This window comes from Alligator mississippiensis, chromosome 1 (genome assembly GCF_030867095.1).
Source record: "Alligator mississippiensis isolate rAllMis1 chromosome 1, rAllMis1, whole genome shotgun sequence".
NCBI classification, from domain to species: domain Eukaryota; kingdom Metazoa; phylum Chordata; order Crocodylia; family Alligatoridae; genus Alligator; species Alligator mississippiensis.
Window position 1 is genome coordinate 401,673,460 of NC_081824.1, and position 19,543 is coordinate 401,693,002.

At 44.0% G+C, this 19,543-nt stretch overlaps 1 protein-coding gene across 3 annotated transcripts in view; it reads right to left on the reverse strand.

The window, feature by feature from the left end:
* TDRD3 (tudor domain containing 3) overlaps positions 1 to 19,543 on the reverse strand; it is a 231,762-nt gene that overhangs the window by 149,569 nt on the left and 62,650 nt on the right. For all 3 annotated transcript variants that reach the window (XM_059722891.1, XM_059722856.1, XM_059722922.1), the window contains exons 2-3: positions 9,479 to 9,563; positions 4,662 to 4,727 (exon numbers count right to left, since the gene is read on the reverse strand). In XM_059722891.1, coding sequence (XP_059578874.1) covers positions 4,662 to 4,727; positions 9,479 to 9,563 — 151 coding nt within the window. The remainder of the gene's footprint in view (positions 1 to 4,661; positions 4,728 to 9,478; positions 9,564 to 19,543) is intronic.

Genomic DNA, 19,543 nt, shown 5'->3' on the forward strand with positions numbered 1-19,543 from the left:
CGCTATGTACTTCACATTTTTTAACAGAAAAGTAAGAATTCTTAAAGAAAATTATATTGTTAAGCAACTTACAAAATGTTTTCTTTAAAAAAAAATTAAGAAATCAAAATTAAAAAGGTTTGGTATTTGGCACCACAAAAGGGAACAAAAGAAAAATACTGGCCATTCAGGCAGAAGAGTGCTCTTCTGGCTTTTTTTTTTTTTTTTTTGGGGGGGGGGGGGGTAAGGTGGGGGGAAGGTGGGAGGGTGTCCCCCCCTCCATTCCACAGGAACAAAGAGGTTATCATGAAAAAAAATCCTAATATTTAGATTCCAAAAGATAATTTTACTAATTTTAATATCAAATTTAAGGGCTGCATTACCTAAAAATACATTTGTGGGAAATTGAGGTCTCCTTATGATCTCTGACCAATAAGGATGCATCAGATTTCAGAATCAAAGTCTCATTGTGACACCGAATGTTGCTCCCAATTTCCAAATTCACTACTTCTACTCACCCCAGATCTCCCTTATCAGTCTGCTTGCAGCAAAATGAAGTTTACTAAATTGCTCCTCTTTCCTCTAAGCCAGGGCGGGCAAACCTGGCTTGTGGGCCAATTCTGGCCCACAGCAGACTCCATTTCGTAGCATCTGCCCGCATCACTCCAGTCAGTCTCCATGGAGATCCCAGAAGCAGCACAGCCGTGACAGCATGTGGCCAGCATCTCTATGGAAATCAGCCTGAGCGGTGCTGACAGGGCATGCGGCTCCGCCAGGGCCAGGCTGGGATCTAGCTGCAATGACAGCACAGGCCAGAGCCAGAGCCGAGCCACGATCTGCTGCCCCAGGAGCATGCAGGCTGATCATGGCTCTGCCCTGGCTAAAGCCCACGCTGCCACCACTTCAAAATCCAGGCCCCAGCCCAGAGATCAGCTGCTCAGGCCGGCCTCCGTGAAGACCCTGGCCCCATGCTGTCATGGCCCTGCCACTCCTGGGGTCTCCATGGAGACCTGCTGTAGCGATGCGGGCAAGGGCTGCTGGGCAATGGAGTCCGTCCAGATTTACCATTTTGCCCATCCCTGCTCTAAGCCCTATACTGAGCAGATCAAATTAACATAGCATTAGAAAGAAACATTAATAGGATAAAATGAATAATACCAAAAAAGCAAAAACAAATAAGAGAATGAAAACCAAACACTAGGTTGATGAGAACAATTATAAAAGTTCATTAACCTCTTGAATGTTCTGTGAATCTTCAATATACATGAACAAATCATCTTCCTGAGAGATCCTATTGATCTATTGTTACATCATTGCTGAAGAATCAACAATATAATACTCATCACATCTCTCAAAAAACCCAGAACCACAATGTAGTAAGAAAAAATTAGATCATGACCTGATGGCAACAATACATTTAGAAGATCTCTGAAAAGAAAATTCAGAGTGCAGATTCTATCCTTCTCTCCAACTGAAGTAGAAATTAAGTGACAGTTCACTACTTCAAGGCCAGCAATTTTGTGAGGTGATAGAGAAATGATCCTTTTTTAACAATTTCTTTCTGCATATGGCTAGCAATTACTCCCTTTCACCTATTCCAAAGCACTTTTCACAATGGTATCTCCAAACAGAAAGCCTTTTGTTTTGTACAACAGTCTTGGGAGCACATAAGACAATCTTGCACATGACAGCCTGATCATGTTTTCCAATCTATCCTGCAATTGCAGTACCAAGAAAAAAACTAAGTGGAAGACCAAGTTGACTAAATCCATGACTAAGTCTTCTGGATTTTTATGGATGGTATAGAACAGCCTTAAAATTCTGTGGTAAGAATAAGTCTGTTTGAGCTTCACCTCAATGTTTGAAATAGGTCATGAGAATAAAAAAAGTTGGCAAATGTTTTCTTTGAGGGTAAGGCACTGAAAGAGATGAACAGATCTACCCTTTCCGATTCATAAAAACTAAACAAACAGAGCTACACAACAAAAAAAAAAGGAGGAAAAGAGAGAGGAAACAGCAGAGGAGGAGGAGGAGACAGAGAAGGAAGAAGAGGAGAAGGCATCCACAGAATATATTTGGATAGAAATATTATTTCTTTCCTTAACGTCAGAACTACATTATTCATAGTTTCAGTCACATGACAGATATAGTCCTATATAAAGTTAGTTACCAGTAACTGGAGATGTAGAAATGTTGTTCACACGCATTCTAACGTGTGGATATCCTCAGCCCAAGTCTTCAGCCTGAGGTCTACTTACCTCAGCATTATCACATACTACACCTCCACTCCACTTTCAATCCCTCCTCCCCCCCATACCAAGGGAATAGGGACAAAAAATACATTCCACTCTTCTGCTATCTCTCAACTGCAGTTTCATAAAAACCTGACTGCAAGGGTAAGGTGTGTTAAATGTGTTTGTGGACAACAGATCTCAAATAACTTGTATTATTGCAATTACATTACTTTTCTCCAGTATCCACTATAAATATAGATGGGTTTCTGAGCCCTTCATGGAAAAAAGTAATAGAAATACTGCTCTGCCAAAAGCAAGAGCATTGCTTGAAGCCGCCATAATCACAGAGTGTGTGCTAGAAATGAGCCAAACTCTATTGTGCAAACTTCCATTATATTTACACCACACACAGCAGTAACAGGTGGCTTTGGTCCTAGTAGATTGTTCCCTAGCCACAAAACATTACAGTTTAATGCACTAGTAATGCCTTTTTAGGCTTTGACATAATCAATGCCACTAACTGAATGCAGGGCAAACATGTGGCAGCTTGGGTTGACCTCCTTAGATGCCCTACTTAGCAATAAGAAAGTTGAAAGAACATGTGTAACTAAGTACCTGGAAGATAGTGACTGTGAAGGGGTGATCAGCAGGAACCTGTGGCATAGCCATATATGAAAGCTTCGCAATCATATAGGAGAAAAAGTTGCAAAAACTTATAACTCTGGGGGCCAGCAAAGGGTAAGATAAAGGGCCTGCACCACTCATCAGGCCTGCAGCACCAAAAAGATTGAGTGCAACTGGCCTAAAATGATGCAAGGGTGCAGAGCACTGCAATGCTAGAGAGAAAGTAGTATGCTGAGAATAGGCAGTTTCATGTAAGCAGTGCTACAAGGCAAAGGGGCTTGCGCCTAGCCACAATGAACCCAAGGACTTGTCCAAAGGAAACATACAAGCAGTCTCCAGTCGCGCATGGACATTTGGCTCCCCGGAAACAACTAGTGGCAGCGCACTTTGTACCGCCACTAGTTGTCCCCAAGGAACACCTGTGCCACACACTTTGATGTGCAGCAAGTTACACCAGGTGGAGTAGGAGGCTGGGGCCATCAATGGACTGGCCCCAGCAGCCTTACCTGAGGCCCTGGGAGCTTCCAGGGATACAGCTGTGGTGATCCTGCCACGCGGAGCCTGGCCAAAAAGATCACAGCTCCACCCAGCCAGGCTCTGGCTTTGGGTGGCGCAGGCTGCCACCACATGCTCCGCTCCACTTTTCTTCCGACAGGTTTTTTTGACTCCTGGATATCCAGGGTCAAAAAAACCACAAGCTGCTCCCTTGCAGCACAGAACGCTGAACATGTGGTATGTGGCACCATGGCTGCACTCATCTGGTTGCGGCCATGGAGTTCTCTCTTGCTCCTTCCTTGTTCTTACTTTAAATGAGCAACAAATACCTCATTTTGCAAGAATATGAAACTCTCCTAGACAGCAGATGCAGCTGGAGCAAGATCCTGATGTAGGAAACAAACTGTCACAAACAGGTGTGGCTCCTCAGGCCTGGCAACTAAAGGAAGACATCTCACCAGAAAAAAAGGCTGAAGAGCATCTCAAAGAAAACAAAATGAAAAAGGGGGAGGCAATACACATGAAGCCTATAAAGAGGACTCAAGATGGCAGTTCCTCTTGACACAGGGCAAAAAGATCACTGATGGATCTGTCACAAGACTCCAAAGAGGGGAGAAGGTTGTAAAAGCAAGCCTCTCTTTTAAGGAAAAAAAATTAACACAAAAGAAAGGGAAAAACACTGAAAATGGATAACCAAGAAAATTCAGGCAGCAATTTGCCAGGCGGTTGAGATGAATGGAACAGGACAACAAATGTGCCATCCCCACCCCTCCATCCCCAAGCTGAAGTATATCTTAGTGGCACATCAGGTATTGCTGGGATAAAGTCTTCGACTGAAAGCACAGGGACTGAAAACATGTCAGAATGTTTGTGTGGACAACTATCCAGGGTAAAAACAACTGCTTACTGTCTTTGTTTAATCCAAAGGCTTTCAGAGCATAAACTGATTGATCTATTTCAGCAAATAAGTGTTGATGAAAAACCTCTGTAAACTTGCTCATCAACTGCTTGTCAAAAGTCAGAAAGAAAGACTATAATTTGAACTGCAAAATACTACAAATACAAAAGGGGGTAAAGTTAGCTACAAGCATCAAGCACCCAGAAACCCAAATTTCCTTTTATTGAATTGAGTGGAAAGACTGGGTTTAACCAAAAACATAAGTGGCTTACTCTTAACAACATTTTCAAAATTTGTTAAGTTTCATGTGCAAAGAAAAATAAATAGTGGCTTTGTATGGGTATGAATAACTCAAGTAACCAGAAATAACTCAAGTAACATAGAAATCAGAGAAAAATTGAGAGAAGGTTAGTAGCTCATTTCTTGATTACCTTTTCCACCTTCCCACCATTGATGTCACTGGGGAGGAATTTCTTGCCAATGGTTCTTAAATCTGTCTAAAATTAAAATAAAGAATAATAATTTAAATATAATTTTTCAAAATATGTTCTTTGTTACATACAGCAGCAAACACATAGGCCACATTCACACACTACATATGGCTTAAAGATAATGTGCCAGCTATGCTAATATGAATATTTTGAAAATAGACAAATATATATTCTCCAGAAACAACTACTATACAACAGCTTAAGAAGATAAAGGTACATTTTAAAAACCACTCTATATATGATGTCATAGTTTTGATGCATTTTCAAGATTTTTAAGATGTTTTAGCTGCACATTTTTTCAAGGATTATGTAACCTGAATAATTAATGAAAGCCGTTAGTAGAATAATTTTGATGTTTAATATATTTAAACTTTTTTCCTTCTTTCTACCTTATTTTTTAAAAAGGCATTTTCAGTCTGTATACCTATAAAGTCACTCAAAATCTCTGGATAATTTCTGCAACTACAGCCAGATCATAAGAGTTTCTACCATATTTAAGTTAAGGAGTTTAATGGGGGTTATTTTTATGACAGTTTATTTTTTAATTGTGCCAAACAGCCATACAATATTGCTTTACTCAGTAGAAACGCAACAAGGTTATGATCACAATTTAGATAATATAAAAAGGATTTGTGAGATCAAGGGATCAATTATTTCACAGTAACATGAGAGCACAAATACAATTTAGATAAACATTTCAGTTATTTTGGTCTTGAATAAAAACATGGTACTGCCTATCTAAAATATGGAGCATGCACAAATAATAGCACAATAATCTCTGATTTAGATACAAACTTCATGTTTGACCCCTCAATTATATATATTAGAAAGAAAAATAACTAGAAGTGTCAATCTAGAATTGACATCTTATACTTCACTGTTTGAACTAGGCCTGTGGCTTTAAAATAAAGATAGTATATGCATTAAAGTCAACTTACTGTTTATTGAAGTCTAACTGCAGACTTCACAACCTGTCTTGCAGTTGTTCATGTAAGCCATAATTCATCTACAGATGCATAACTTATATACTACCTTGCTGTGATATCAGTGGGATATCGTCCTTTGATACTTCTATAGACTACTGTTCTAAGAGAATGAACAGTACTGCATTTTAGCAGACATCATGAATTACAACAAAAATTCTCTTCATTTTTGAACAGTGTACAGACTGAATACTGAAATCACTATTTCATAGAATTTTATGTGGATTCTATGAAACAGCACATGCTCCTCACTGCACTCTGAATAGTCATAAACTGGGACAGTCCAATCAAGCCAAGCAAAAATAGTTCTATAGGACATACATAAGAAAGCATATTTGCTTTCAAACTTGACTACACTTCAGGGAGCTAACCTGTCAACTTAATCCAAAGTGTTGAATCATACTAAAAAAAAAAACCCCAACCCATAAACCACACATATTTTTATATTTCCTTTAACATTTCTTACACAGGGAAGTATTAGCTACAATTGCTACAGCAATGTTAGGTAATCCCAACAGCAATCAGAGGAAGAGCTGATCTATATCACCTTTTTTGGAAATGTTGTACAAAGAAAAAGTCTGAAAACACATTTATAGTGATATTTCTCGGTTATAAAAAAGGCTACTTTTTAATGAATACCTAAAGAAACTAAAAAAAATTTGAAACATTATACGTATGAATTGTTCAATTAGGGTGAAAATTCTCAAAACTACAAACAAAGAAACTCGAACAGAGGAGCAAGACAGGTAAATGAAAGATCTGAATTTTAATCTCAACTCTGCCAAACACCAAACAATGCATTCTTTCCTTCGAATTACATGGTTTATCACAACTTGACTAGGTGTCAACCTATATTTCCATGTACACAAAATTCTGTGCGTCTTGAGGATGGACACAGGATGGTGGCATGTTCAAGATGCTCATCTAAAAAGACAATTTCATCTAGACTGTAAATATTAATTTAATGTGTCTTATGTATGAGGATGTAATACATCTCAGCTGCAACAAGGCTTTAGCACAGTATCCAATGACATTGTCTAAGCTAAAAACAGTTTAAATGAAACACTGTATGGGCATATCTGTTTGGATAATCATGCTCAAAAAACAGTTAGCAGCAGCTTACTATGAGGAGATGTTAAATGGAGTTCACTATAGGTCTGCTTATGTCTGGTAATGTTCATTATCTTGTTTAGTAATTTGAAAGATAGACTTGAGTGCACACTTAGTAAATTTGCAGATAAACACCAAGCTTGGGTGGGTTAGTAAACACGTTACAGGATAGGACTGGGATTCAAAATGACTAGGATAAACTGGAAAAGTGGTCCAAAATAAACAGACCAAAATGCAATAAAGGCATGTGCAAAGGCACAAATAAAATGAACTATTGTATGCTTGGCTGAGCTTCAGTACCTCAGAAAAGGACCTGGTAGTTGCAAGGAATTGCCAACTGAATGTGGAATCAACAGTGTATCAACAGGAGTGTTGTGCTTAAGCCATGGGAAGTGAGGCTTCTGTTCAGCACTAGTGAGGCCAATTTTGGTTATCACACACAGACAGGTATGAAAAAAAAAAATGAAGAGAGATCAGAGAGCAGCAAAAATGACAAAAAGTGTTGAACATGACAAATAAGGAGAGGTTGGAAAACTGAGATTACTTGAGCTAGAGAAGAATGAACTAGGAGGGAGATCAGTAATAGTCTTAAAATATAAGAAAGGTTGTTATAAGGAAGCTGGTGATGGATTTTCTATGGCCACTGGAAACAGGACAAGTGGCAATAGACACGAAGGGAGATTATGTTAGAGTAAAAAGAAATGTTTAGTTACAAGGGAGGTTAAGCACAGTAGTACAACCTAGGAAGCTTGTATAATTTCCATGTTTGCTAATTTTATCATAGGTTAAACCAGAGTTGTCCAACTGGTAGCCCATTGACTGTATATGGTCCATGAGGGGTTAGGTTGCGAACTCTGGGCTCCTGATCAGCCACAGCTTCCCCCATCACTCCAACTGCAACAGCAGCTAACGTCTCTGGGCTTCCCCTCCCTCCTCCACCTTTTGCTGCCTGACCCCACCCCAGAGAGATGGGCAGTACTGCATGGCATGGCCTGGAAAGCTGAGGGTGAGCCTGGAGCTATGAGCACAGTGCAGCACAGGCATGGTGCTGCTGGGGGGAAGGAGGGGCTGGAGTGCCCACGCAGGAATATGCAGTGCAGTAGCAGGATGGGGGGGAATGCAGCAGTGGGGGATGGGGGTTAGGGGAGGCATGCCCACAACATACAGTCCCGGGGGCCTGTAACTTGCCCTAGTGCATCCTGCTAGGTCCTGAGTAGTCATCTTGCCTCCGGCTGCTTAGCTCCGAGTTAAACATTTTTTTTTATTTTTTTTTTAATACTGTTGGCCCAGTTCTTGGCACCACACTTCAAAAAAGACATGGAGAATCTTGAAAGGGTCCAGAGAAGGCCCACAAAATAGGCTAAGGGCCTGGAGGACAAATCTTACAAGGAAAGACTAAGGGATCTGGGACTGTTCAGCCTGGGGAAGAGAAGGCTGATGGGGGACTTAGTGGCCATCTATATGCGTGTAAGGGGCGAATATCAAGAGCTGGGATAAAAACTGTTCACTAGGGCGCCCCAGGGGAGGACAAGGAGCAATGGCCATAAACTGTTACAGGATGGTTTCAGGTTGGATGTAAGGAAGAACTTCTTTACAGTAAGGGTGACCAGAATCTGGAACAGACTTCCCAAGGAGACGGTGAAGTCCCCAACCTTGGAAGTCTTCAAGAGGAGACTGGACAGACACCTTGCTGGGATCATTTGATCTCAGCAGTATTCCTGCCCCAAGCAGGGGAGTGGGACTACCTTTCAAGGTCCCTTCCAGCCCTTCATTCTATGATCCTGCTTTAAACTGAAGATTGGACTAAATGATTTCTTGAAGTCCTTTCAAGTCCTATTTTTCTATTCACTTGTAAAACTTGGAAATATGGAGGACTCAAATGTTCCAATCAAAACAAAAAAACTGGAAGAAGGGAGAGTGTCCTCTGTCACTACTATATTAAAGTACCAAAAAATATAAATACAAAAGTTGATTAACATTTAGAAAGTGCTACACTCTTCTTTCCATGGCTGGAAGACATGTAATCTTCAAAAAGCCATTTGTAACAATGGCAAAAAAACCCAATATTGTACAATATGGTTTTCGAGGAGGCAAATTTATTCTTTTGAATTTTGAAAATCTTTTCTAAGACCTTCATGCACAATTTTCTCACATCTCTTGGTAAAGATGATGAATATGAGACTTTGTATATACATAGTTTACATGTCTGTATCTACTTGTTACAGAAACATGCAACTACTAAGTCAAACTTCAGATTAAAGATATCTAAACATAAAGAGCGGTCACAGCATTTTAGTTTTAAGGGATGTCATATCTGAACTACTTACTAGTGCAATACCTTAGCATAACTGTTAATGTTTTCATATTCATTTTCTTAATACTATCTAAGAAATAATTTTTCCCCATTGCAATACATATTTATATTCTTTACCATGACATTTTTTTTAAAAGTAGCAATGTGTAGTGCAGGTGACATCACTGAGCTTTAATTCCTATCAACCAAATTATATGCATAAAATAAAAACGAAACACTCTGTGCATTATGTATAGCATGCAATGCAATACATTTAGTTAAATTATGTCCATAAATAAGGTTAAAGACCAAGTAATCCAATACAAAATTGTTACCATGATACAGCAGAAAAGTCCATAACCATAACCTACATTAAGGGCAACCAGGATAATGTCACTTATATTGACTTTGTCAGAAGAATTTCTGCAAGCTTCAATTCCTTCATCTGAAAGATACCTGTTAAGACAAAAATAAGTTATTTTAAGAGGTTATAATAAACATTCCATACTAGACTATTAGATAAATGTTCTTTTAGATCCTTAAACCACGCGTTCATATTAAAGCTAACTAGAAACCAGCTATAAAAGTTGTTACACATGTTCAAGCACCATCTTTATAGCTGGTTTGCTTGTTTTTATAGCTGGATGGACATTTTTATAGCATGATAATTACTTTGTATGCGTGTCTAATCTAAATTTATTGTGTGATTAACCAGTTAATTGCATAATATTTGTAAGGCATGGCAGGAATCTTTTTCAGGTTCATAGAATCATAGAAGTAGAGTCGGAAGGGTCCTTGTAGATCTTCAGGTTAAACAAAGGAAAAATAAATCACACACATTTTAGACCTCAGACTCCATAGGTTGGGAGTAATGGAAGACTTGGATGAGCAAACTACAATCATAATGTACCAAGATGAAAAATAAAGTAATTCAAAAGAAAGAATATTTATACAACACTAAAAATGACTGCAGGTTCCCTCAATAGTCAGGAAATTGAATATTACCTTGGCCTATAATTAGGTCATAATTGTGACCCAAATCACAGTTGCACAGGTTTCACATAGTCGGGTGATCTCTGTAAAATCCACAGAAAGGAAAAATAAAAATAAAAAGAACAACTACTAAAAATAAAATACTGGTTCCCCAATGGGAACCTAGGCCTAAAATTTAGACTTAGTAAAATTAAAATTACTCATGAAAGTATTATTCTGCCTCCTTAGGCTAAAGGAGTAACTTGTAGCAATGGGGAAGTCCTATATTCTCTATGTGCAAAGTTGACTAAAATGGGAAGAAAAAATTGCTTACAAAAGCTCTCTCTCAACCTTAAACTATATCTATGCCAAAACTTTGCCAGCCTTAAAGTTTCTCAAATAATCCTGGGGGAAAAAACAATCTTTTTTAAAGGGGTGTACGTTGTAGCCGTGTTAGTCTAAGGACATGGGCAGACAAGGTTCATTGGGTGAATCTGAATCTTTTATTAGACCAACTTAAATAGTTGGGGAACATTTTTTTTTTTTAACCAAGCTTTCAGGTTTAAAAACCCTTTGTCAGGCTGAGGAAGCCTCTGCAGTTGGTGTGTGCCCTTCCTGGATGGAATGAATAGTAAAGAAAACAGGCTGTCTTTTTGCATGTGTACAGCCCAGTCTTTGGCTTCTTTACTATTCATTCCATCCAGGAAGGGCACACACCAACTGCAGAGGCTTCCTCAGCCTGACAAAGGGTTTTTAAACCTGAAAGCTTGGTAAAAAAAAAAAAAAAAAGTTCCCCAACTATTTAAGCTGGCCTAATAAAAGATTCAGATTCACCCAATTTTTTTAAAATTTTTTTAAACTACACTTCATTCCCTGACTAGCACCAGAAACAAGTTATTCATTCTAACAAGCTTTCAAAAAAAGTGAAACCCAATTGATCCTAGTTGCCTAAATTGGACTTAATTGCCTAAAATTTTACATTATAAACCATGATTTTTTTTCTTTTTGTGCCTTTGAGCATCTGTCTCTAACATATTATTTGTCAGTTAATGCAGAATGGCAACTATTAATCAATTCTTAAGTAACACTGAAAAACCAATGCATTTCATAATCAGAAATTAAGTACTCTTTCAAATACTGTGAAGGATTCACTTTAACATGACATGAGATAACTAAGGTAGTGCTGAAGTGATGTTGCAGCCACGATGGCCCAGGAAGTACATGAGAAGCAAGAATTTTTGTGGGTCATATCTTTTCTTGGACCAACTGCATGGTCTATCCAAACCACTCAGTTGGTCCAATAAAACTTGGCCCAGTAAAGAATAATCCCCCAGAAAATTATGCTGCTCACATTAGATAATTAAGTAAATACTTTGGAAAACACATATATGCTAAAAATGCACCTAATAAAAAGAATTTAAAAAGTCATCCAAGAAACAAGTTGTTTTTCAAAATCTATGCCTTAATAACTACTTTCTATGCCAGAAAAAATTAAAGGGTGGCAGTGTGTGTATACAATTCCTCCAAAAGATGTAAAGGTGAAAGGAAATGTTTCTCCATAATAGTCAAAAGGTTACAGTAACCACCATGCAAGATTTATGATCGTATATAGAGGAATATAGGATTCTTATGTTGAATCTTCAGTACAACCACCCACAAAAACGCAGAATAACTATTTCTAAACGGATGTATCTTGTTAGCTCTAAGCAAGAGTTTCCCTCTAGGTTTACCGTGGTATTCTGGAGACCAGGAAGGTGTGCTTTGGAATGACAAGGACAGCAAGCAGTTTAGAGTTGCACTCGAGAGTTGGGGCAAGACAGGCTTTCCTAAAAAGAACTCTATGGGCAGCATCAATGTTATCTGGGCAGGAGGCAGTGGGGAGGGGGGGGAAAATCAAGCCCAAAAGCAGTATCAAAACTGGGTCCAGCAGAATCATGTAGTTATTAAGTAGGGGACTGGGCTGTAGAAAATACACACTGTCACTATATCTTGCCTTGGCAAAACTGGGGCCAAGAACCACAACAGAAAACACCGAACTACTCCAACAAGCAAAACAACCTTTTGATTTATTGTGCCTAGACTTTTTGCCAATAGCTTTCTCACTCCTAGAGGAGAAGCCACCCGGGAAGGCAGTCCCTATTTGCTGGCCACCCGGGAGGGACCCGCTGCAGAGGTATGGCAGACGGTCAACTCCAGAGCCAGGGCTACTCCTGCTACCTCAGTGTCAACTGCCCAGGTACAGCTGGGGAACAGGTATGAGGCCCTGGCAGCCGTGGAGGAGGAGGTAGGAGAGGATGCCTCCAAGGGAACCGGTGCCACTCCAAGCACGGCACAGGCCAAGAGCTCCTGGAACACCAAGAGGAAGAGACGCCAGGTCCTCGTCATCGGCGATTCCATCCTAAGAGGAGCAGATCCCATCTGTCGCTCTGATCCCATGACACATGAGGTTTGATGCCTGCCTGGAGCTCGGATTCAGGAAGTCACGGAGATGATCCCAGACCTCATGCGACCCTCTGATCATTACCCCATGGTCCTCATCCACATGGGAACAAATGATTTGGCCAGGGGCAACCCAGACCACATCATGAGAGACTACAAGGCTCTAGGGGCAAAGCTCAAGGAGACAGGGGCACAGGTGGTTTTTTCTTCTATCCTTCCAGTGAGCAGACGCAGCTGACGCCACAAAACATGCACCGGCAAGGTCAACCAGTGGCTTCGGAGCTGGTGTTACCAGGTGGGCCGTAGGATCTTGGACCATGACCTGCATTTCCGCAGAGAGGAAATGCTTGGGCGGGACAAGCTTCATCTCTCCCCAAAAGGTAAGCGTGTTTTTTTCTTCCAGACTGGCTGATCTCCTATGGCAAGCTTTAAACTAGGTTTGCAGGGGGATGGGGACGCAGAGGAACACAAGGACACTTCGCAGTCAAGCCAGGTGATGCACACAGGTAGTACCCCAGGTAAATGACAGGGGCCAGGGCAGACTTAAGAACAAAGTGGCAGCACGGGCACCTACAGGAGGCCTCAAATGCCTCTACACAAATGCTCAAATCATGGGGAATAAGCAGGAGGAACTCGCCCTCCTGCTAGCTAGCAAAAACCCAGACCTAGTGAGGCTCACGGAAACCGGGCTCACGGAAATTCTACTCACGACTGGGCAGTGGACATCGAGGAATACAGGCTGTACAGGTGCAACCGAGCAAGGAAAAGAGCAGGCATGTAGCACTATACATCAAAGAGCAATACACATCCTCAGTGATCAGGATGGGGTCAGAGGAGAGCCAAAATGAGGTGCTATAGGTAAGAATACAAGGGGGGCGTGGGGAAAGGGACTTGATAGTAGGCATCTACTACAGACCACCTCACCAGGGGGATGAGCTGGACCTGGAATTCTCAGGTCAGCTCATGGAGGCTGTAAGGACAAGGGATGTGGTTTCATGGGTGACCTAAACTACCCAGACATCTGCTGGGAGGAGCAGTCAGCCAGGTCCGACCGCTCACAAAGGTTTCTACCTAACCCAGGAGGTGCATAGTCCCACCAGGAAAAATGCCTTGCTGGACTTGGTCCTTGCCACAGGCGACAACCTGGTGAGGGGTCTGCAGTACTCAACCACCCAGGTGACAGTGATCATCGCCTACTGGAATTTACTGTTCAGTGCGGAGTGGTGAAAGCAAGCAGCAAGGCAGAGGTCCTTGACTTCAGAAGGGCCAACTTCTGTAAGCTAAGAAGGTTAGTAGCAGAGGCATTGGGGTCTCAGCACTTCAATGAGATGGAAGTCCAAGATGGGTGGTTGTTCCTCAAGGAGACGATCCTCTGAGCTCAAGGGGAGTCAGTCCCAATGTGCACCAAAGGGGGCAGAAGTGTTAAGAAGCCCCCATAGCTCAGCAAAGACATCCAAGGATGCCTGAGGGCAAAAAAGGAGGCATACAAACAGTGAAAGCAAGGGGCTATCACCAAGAAGGATTATACCTCCGCTGCTCGGAGCTGCAGGGGGGCTGTTAGGAAGGCCAAGGCAGAGATAGAGCTAGGACTAGCGACCAGAATCAAGGATAATAAAAAGTCCTTCTTCAAATACATAGGAAGCAAGAAGGCCGCACCAGGTAATATGGGGCCCCTACAGGATAGGCTTGGCAATCTGGTGATTGTGGCAAATGAAAAAGCTGACCTCTTTAATGAAATCTTTGCCTCAATATTCCTGAACAGGGACCAGGACATCTCCCCCACTAGAACTGCAGATGGACCCAGGGGAGACACCACCATGCCTAGGGTCAGGGACAACCTAGTTAAGGAACTTTTGGAGGGGCTGGACGTGTTTAAATCAGTAGGTCCAGATGCTCTTCACCCTGTGGCGGTCGAGCGGTAGGCCGGGCTGCGGCTAGTAGCCCCGAAACGGCAGGCGGGTACTTTTGACCGATGGAGCAGAATTAGGCACTGAAGCGTATTGGTTGAACAAAGAGATTATTTACTTACGCCATCGGTGTACACAGCGTAGGAAGAAGAACTGACTTAGATTACAGTTGCAAACGTGAGCTCTCCAAGTCAGACAAAATGACATGAACGGCTTATCGGGCCAGCAGGGCACGGGGGTACATCAGGACGGTCGGCGACGGGGAGTCGTTGGTGGGTGATCAGTCTGCCAAGTTCACTCCGAGATGTGCGCGGCGTTCTCTGACTTGGACGGAAACTGCTTTAGCTTTTATATGACTAACAAGCCAATCGCTAGTCACCAAATATGAATAATTATAACCGGCCAATGGTGGTGTGCATATTTGCATAAAGTTGGCGGGAACTCTTACTGCACCGGGGTTTTCTACCATAGCAGAAAATTCCACTGTAGCGAGAAATTCCACTGCGTTATAGGTAAACATTCCACTGTGACATGGGCACTCAACTACTGGGTTCTGACACACCCAAGGGTGCTGAGGGAACTGGCGGGGGTCATAGCGGGGCCCCTGGCACGGCTCTATGAGCGCTCATGCGGCACTGCCCAGGTACCAGAGGATTGAAAGAGGGCCAATGTGGTCCCCAGTTACAAGAAGGAGGACCCCGGCAATGATAGGCCAGTCAGTCTTACCTCGGTCCTTGGGAAGACCTTTGAGAAAATTATCAAGGAGCACATCTGCAAGGGCCCAGCAGGGGAGGTAATGCTCAGGGGCAACTAACATGGGTTAATTGAGGGCAGGTCCTGCCTGACTAACCTGGTTTCTTTTATGATCAGGTATCACAGAGCACTGAGGTGCCCTGTGCCTGAAGAGGGGAAAACTGCTAAGGAAGGAGCCCTAGCAGTGGCTAAGGAACACAGCTGGGGGTTGCTGGGGCAACCAAAGAAGGTCAGCTGACCAGAAGGTGCAGGGCTTGACCCTTATAAAGCCCAGGAGCAGAGGCCTGAAGCAGTTCCCTGCCAGCAGCCAGAAAGGAAGGAGCTCCCTAAGCTAGGATACGGGAAGAAGCCTGACCGCAGGTACGGCTTATGGCAGCTCTTGAGGCTGGAGCAATGTTGTTTTAGCCAGGTGGCTTCAATTTATGTTACAGCCCAGGGGCTTGTTTTGTTGTTGTTACAAGACAGGTGGTTTCAGTGAGGCTAGTAGGGGTTGGAGGAGGCCTCATAGGGGACCCACAGTAGCGTGGGGACCCCAGCGCCAGTGGGGGCGCAGCGTATGGGGTACATAGACCCCAGCCCCAGAGAGGAGCATTTGAGAAGCCCTAGAGTGGGAGTGGCGTGCCCCAGGGAAGGGGGCACTACTGAGAGGCCCCAGTGCGGGCATGGCAAGCCCCAGGAGAGGGCAGCATGATTGAGGAGCCCAAGTTGGGCACTGTGAGCCCCAGGAAAGGGCAGCGTGATTGAGGAGTCCAAGTTGGACAGGGTGAGCCCCAGATAGGGGGCAACATTACTCGGAAGCCCAAGTGTCGGCATGGCGAGCCCCAGATAGGGGGCAGCATAATTCAGGAAGCCCAAACATGGGCAGGCGAGCCCCAGATAGGGGGCAACACTATTAAGAAGCCCAAGTGTGGGCACGGCAAGCCCGATAGGGGGGGCAGCATAATTAGGAAGCCCAAGTTGGGCACGGGGAGCCCCCGGAGAGGGCGTTAGCATCACAGAGAAGGCCCAGAGAGAACAGGAAGGGGCCAAGATAGGGACAGACCTGAGTTAACACCAGAGAGGCTTGGGCTGCAGTACTGGGGAGGAAAGGAGCCACAGATAGCACCCCCTGGCAGCGGGGCAGTACTAGGGCAGCCTCCCGCTAATTAACACCAACTAATTAATTAACAACAAGGCATGGTAGGCGAGTAGGTGGGCCGTTGCCCCAGAGACAGGTGTGTGGGCCACATTAAGGGCGGCCCAGATGGTGTACCTGTTACATCAGGTCACAAAGTCCCTGGATGAGAGTGTCGGCATGGATGTTGTCTTCCTGGACTTTAAAAAAGCCTTTGACAGTTTCCCACCACATTCTCTTAAAAAAACTTGGTGACTGGCATTGATGCCTACACAGTCAGTCAGGTGGGTGGCAAATTGGCTAGCTGGTCGCACCCAGAGAGTGGTGGTGGATGGGTCATTTTTGACCTGGAGGGATGTGGGCAGTGGAGTCCCCCAGGGCTCAGTCCTGGGGCCTGTACTGTTCAACATCTTTATCAGCGATCTGGATGTGGGTGTGTAATGCACACTGTCCAAATTTGCTGACAAGACCAAGGTGTGGGGCAAGGTGGACATGCTGTAGGGGAGGGCCAGAATCTAGCTAGATCTAGACAAATTACAGAGGTGAACGGATGAGAATAGGATGGAATTCAACACAGAGAAGTGCAAAGTACTGCATCTAGGGAGAAGGAACCAGCAACACACCTACAGGCTGGGGAACACCCTTCTTGTCAACACGGTGGCGGAAAGGGATCTTGGAGTCATTGCTGACTCCAGGAAGAACATGAGCCACCAATGCAAGTAAGTGGTCAGTAAGGCTAACTGCACCTTGTCATGCATCTACAGATGCATCACAAGCAGGTTCAGGGAGGTGATCTTTCCTCTCTATGCAGCGCTGGTCAGGCCACAGTTAGAGTACTGCATCCAGTTCTTGGCACCGCACTTCAAGAAGGATGTGCCTAGCATTGAGAAGATCCAGAGGAAGACGACTCGCACAGTCAAGTGGCAGCGGGGCAAGCCCTACGAAGAGGCTAAAGGGCCTGAACCTATTCAGCCTCCACAAAAGAAGGCTGAGAGGGAATCTGGTAGCCATTCACCAGGGGGGACCAGCAAGAATTGGGGGAGCCTGTTCCCCCAGCCACCACTGGGGGTTACTTGGACTAACAGCCACAAATTGTTAGAGAGAAGTTTCAGGCTGCTGGACATCAGAAGACATTACTTTACAGTTACGGCTGCCAGGCTCTGGAATGGGCTCCCAAGTGAGTTGGTACTCTCTCCTACTTTGGGGGTCTTCAAGAGGAGGCTGGACAGATACTTGGCTAGGGTGATATGACCCCAGCACTCATTCCTGCCCAGGGAACCTGATGATCTGTTTAGGTCCCTTCCAACCCCAAGCACTATGATATTATGATTACATACTAGTACTAAAAACGATGAACTTCAGTAGGAAGCATACCAGCTACAAATCTTGGAGCCAGATAACTCCATTGGTACAGGAGCAATTATGTCCTGCTGAGCTTCAACAGTATCCTCTAGGGTCCATGAAATCTCAATGTCGCTGCAAATTCAACAGCAATTTCAGGCCATGATCTCTCTCAGTCTTTGAATGGGAAATTGAGGAGACAAACTTCCTTTTCCTTCCAGTGCTGGGCTGTGGGGTCATCCTGGCTTGAAACACTGTTGACTGCTGGGGCCCAGCCCAATGAATGCCATGATAAATCATTAACATATTGACTTTGAGCTAATATCATGCATAGTTTGTACTACGTATAAGTAAGTACAAGACTACTGCTTAAAAGCATGTTTATGGAGCACCTGCACTGAAGCTTTCAGCAGTTTGAAAAAAGATAAAATGCATCAATTCTGGATGAAAAGTCGGTAGATACGCACAGTAATTTGCATTTATGGGGAGCAGGCAGCTGCTGTGGCTCTGACTGTGAGTCTAAATGGGGCCCCTGAGTGGGCCCCTGAGTCTAAATGGGGCCCGAGTCAGACCCAAAACAGCCTCCTGCACCCTCCACTTGTCCTCTGCAGCTTCTACCCTCCCTCTGCCCATTTCCCCACTTACTGTCATGAACAGTTCACTTCCATGTGCTGATCTTGGGAAGGGAACAGAGCCTGAATATGGTGTAACACAGGGGTGGGCAATTATTTTAGGCAGAGGGCCGCTTACTGAGTTTTGGCAAGCTGTCGAGGGCCGCATTGGTAGTCCCACCCGTTGACAGATGCCCTGCCCCTGATCGCCATCTTGGGACCGTAAGTCCCACCCACTAAACCCTGACCTTTGCCACCAGAAGTACTCCTTTCAGCCACAGGTTTTGCCATCTCAGAACCAAACAATATCAAATTATATTCTAAAAAGCGAACACCTACAGCATTCATTAATTTGGTTTCAAAAAATATTTTTGTCCTGATGTACATGCGTTTGTCTGGTTTACATAGAAGCGATTGCACAATAGCTTAGAATGAAGTAGTACTCTTGTATTTTGTACGGGGTGCGTATCGGTTTGGGGGGGGCTGTGGGTGTGTGGGGTGAGAGAGCATGTGGGGGTGGTCTGTATGTACGGCAGTGCGAGGAAGGTGTGGGTGCATGTCTATGGTGGGGTGTATAAGAGAGACTCAGTGTATGAACATACACATGTGCTATAACTGCCTGCGCACATGCGCATGCACACACACTCTCCCTGCCTGTTCCCGTCCTCCCCATACACATACACCAGTATCAGTGCAACGCCATGCTCCCTGGTCCAGCGGTGTAGCTGGCAGCCACATGGTGCTGGAGTAGGGCAGGGGCAGGAAGGGAGTGAAATGGCTGGGGGTGGGCAGGGCTGGGCTGTTAAGTCCTGCTGAGGCTCCCCCTGAGTCCTACTGCCTCTGGCTCTAGTCAGCTTTGACAGGCTGCCAGGGCAGATAAATAGTAAGTTTCTAAATCTTTTAGGGGCCCCACGGGCCAGATAGAATGGCCTGATGGGCCAGATCCAGCCTGCGGGCCGTATTTTGCCTACCCCTGGTTAACAAGTGGGGATGGCAGAGACTCCAGGGAGCATGGGGAAAGTGGCAGAGACTGTGGAGAGCTGGGGATCCTCTGTGGCCAGTGCCACGGAGCACAGGAAGGCTGCAGGCGGAAGAAGTGGGGGTGGGGGGCCAGAGGACAAGTGATCTCCTGACTCCCCCATACCACTTTCCTTGGTGTAGCAGTGGGAAGGGGAATTAATTCAAGACAAAGGTCCAATAATTAGATTCTATACCTGAAAAGATAACAAATGTATACAGTTTCCAAATTACAGAATATAATAATTGGAGGGTCAGCTTAGATTCAAGTATCCCTTTCCC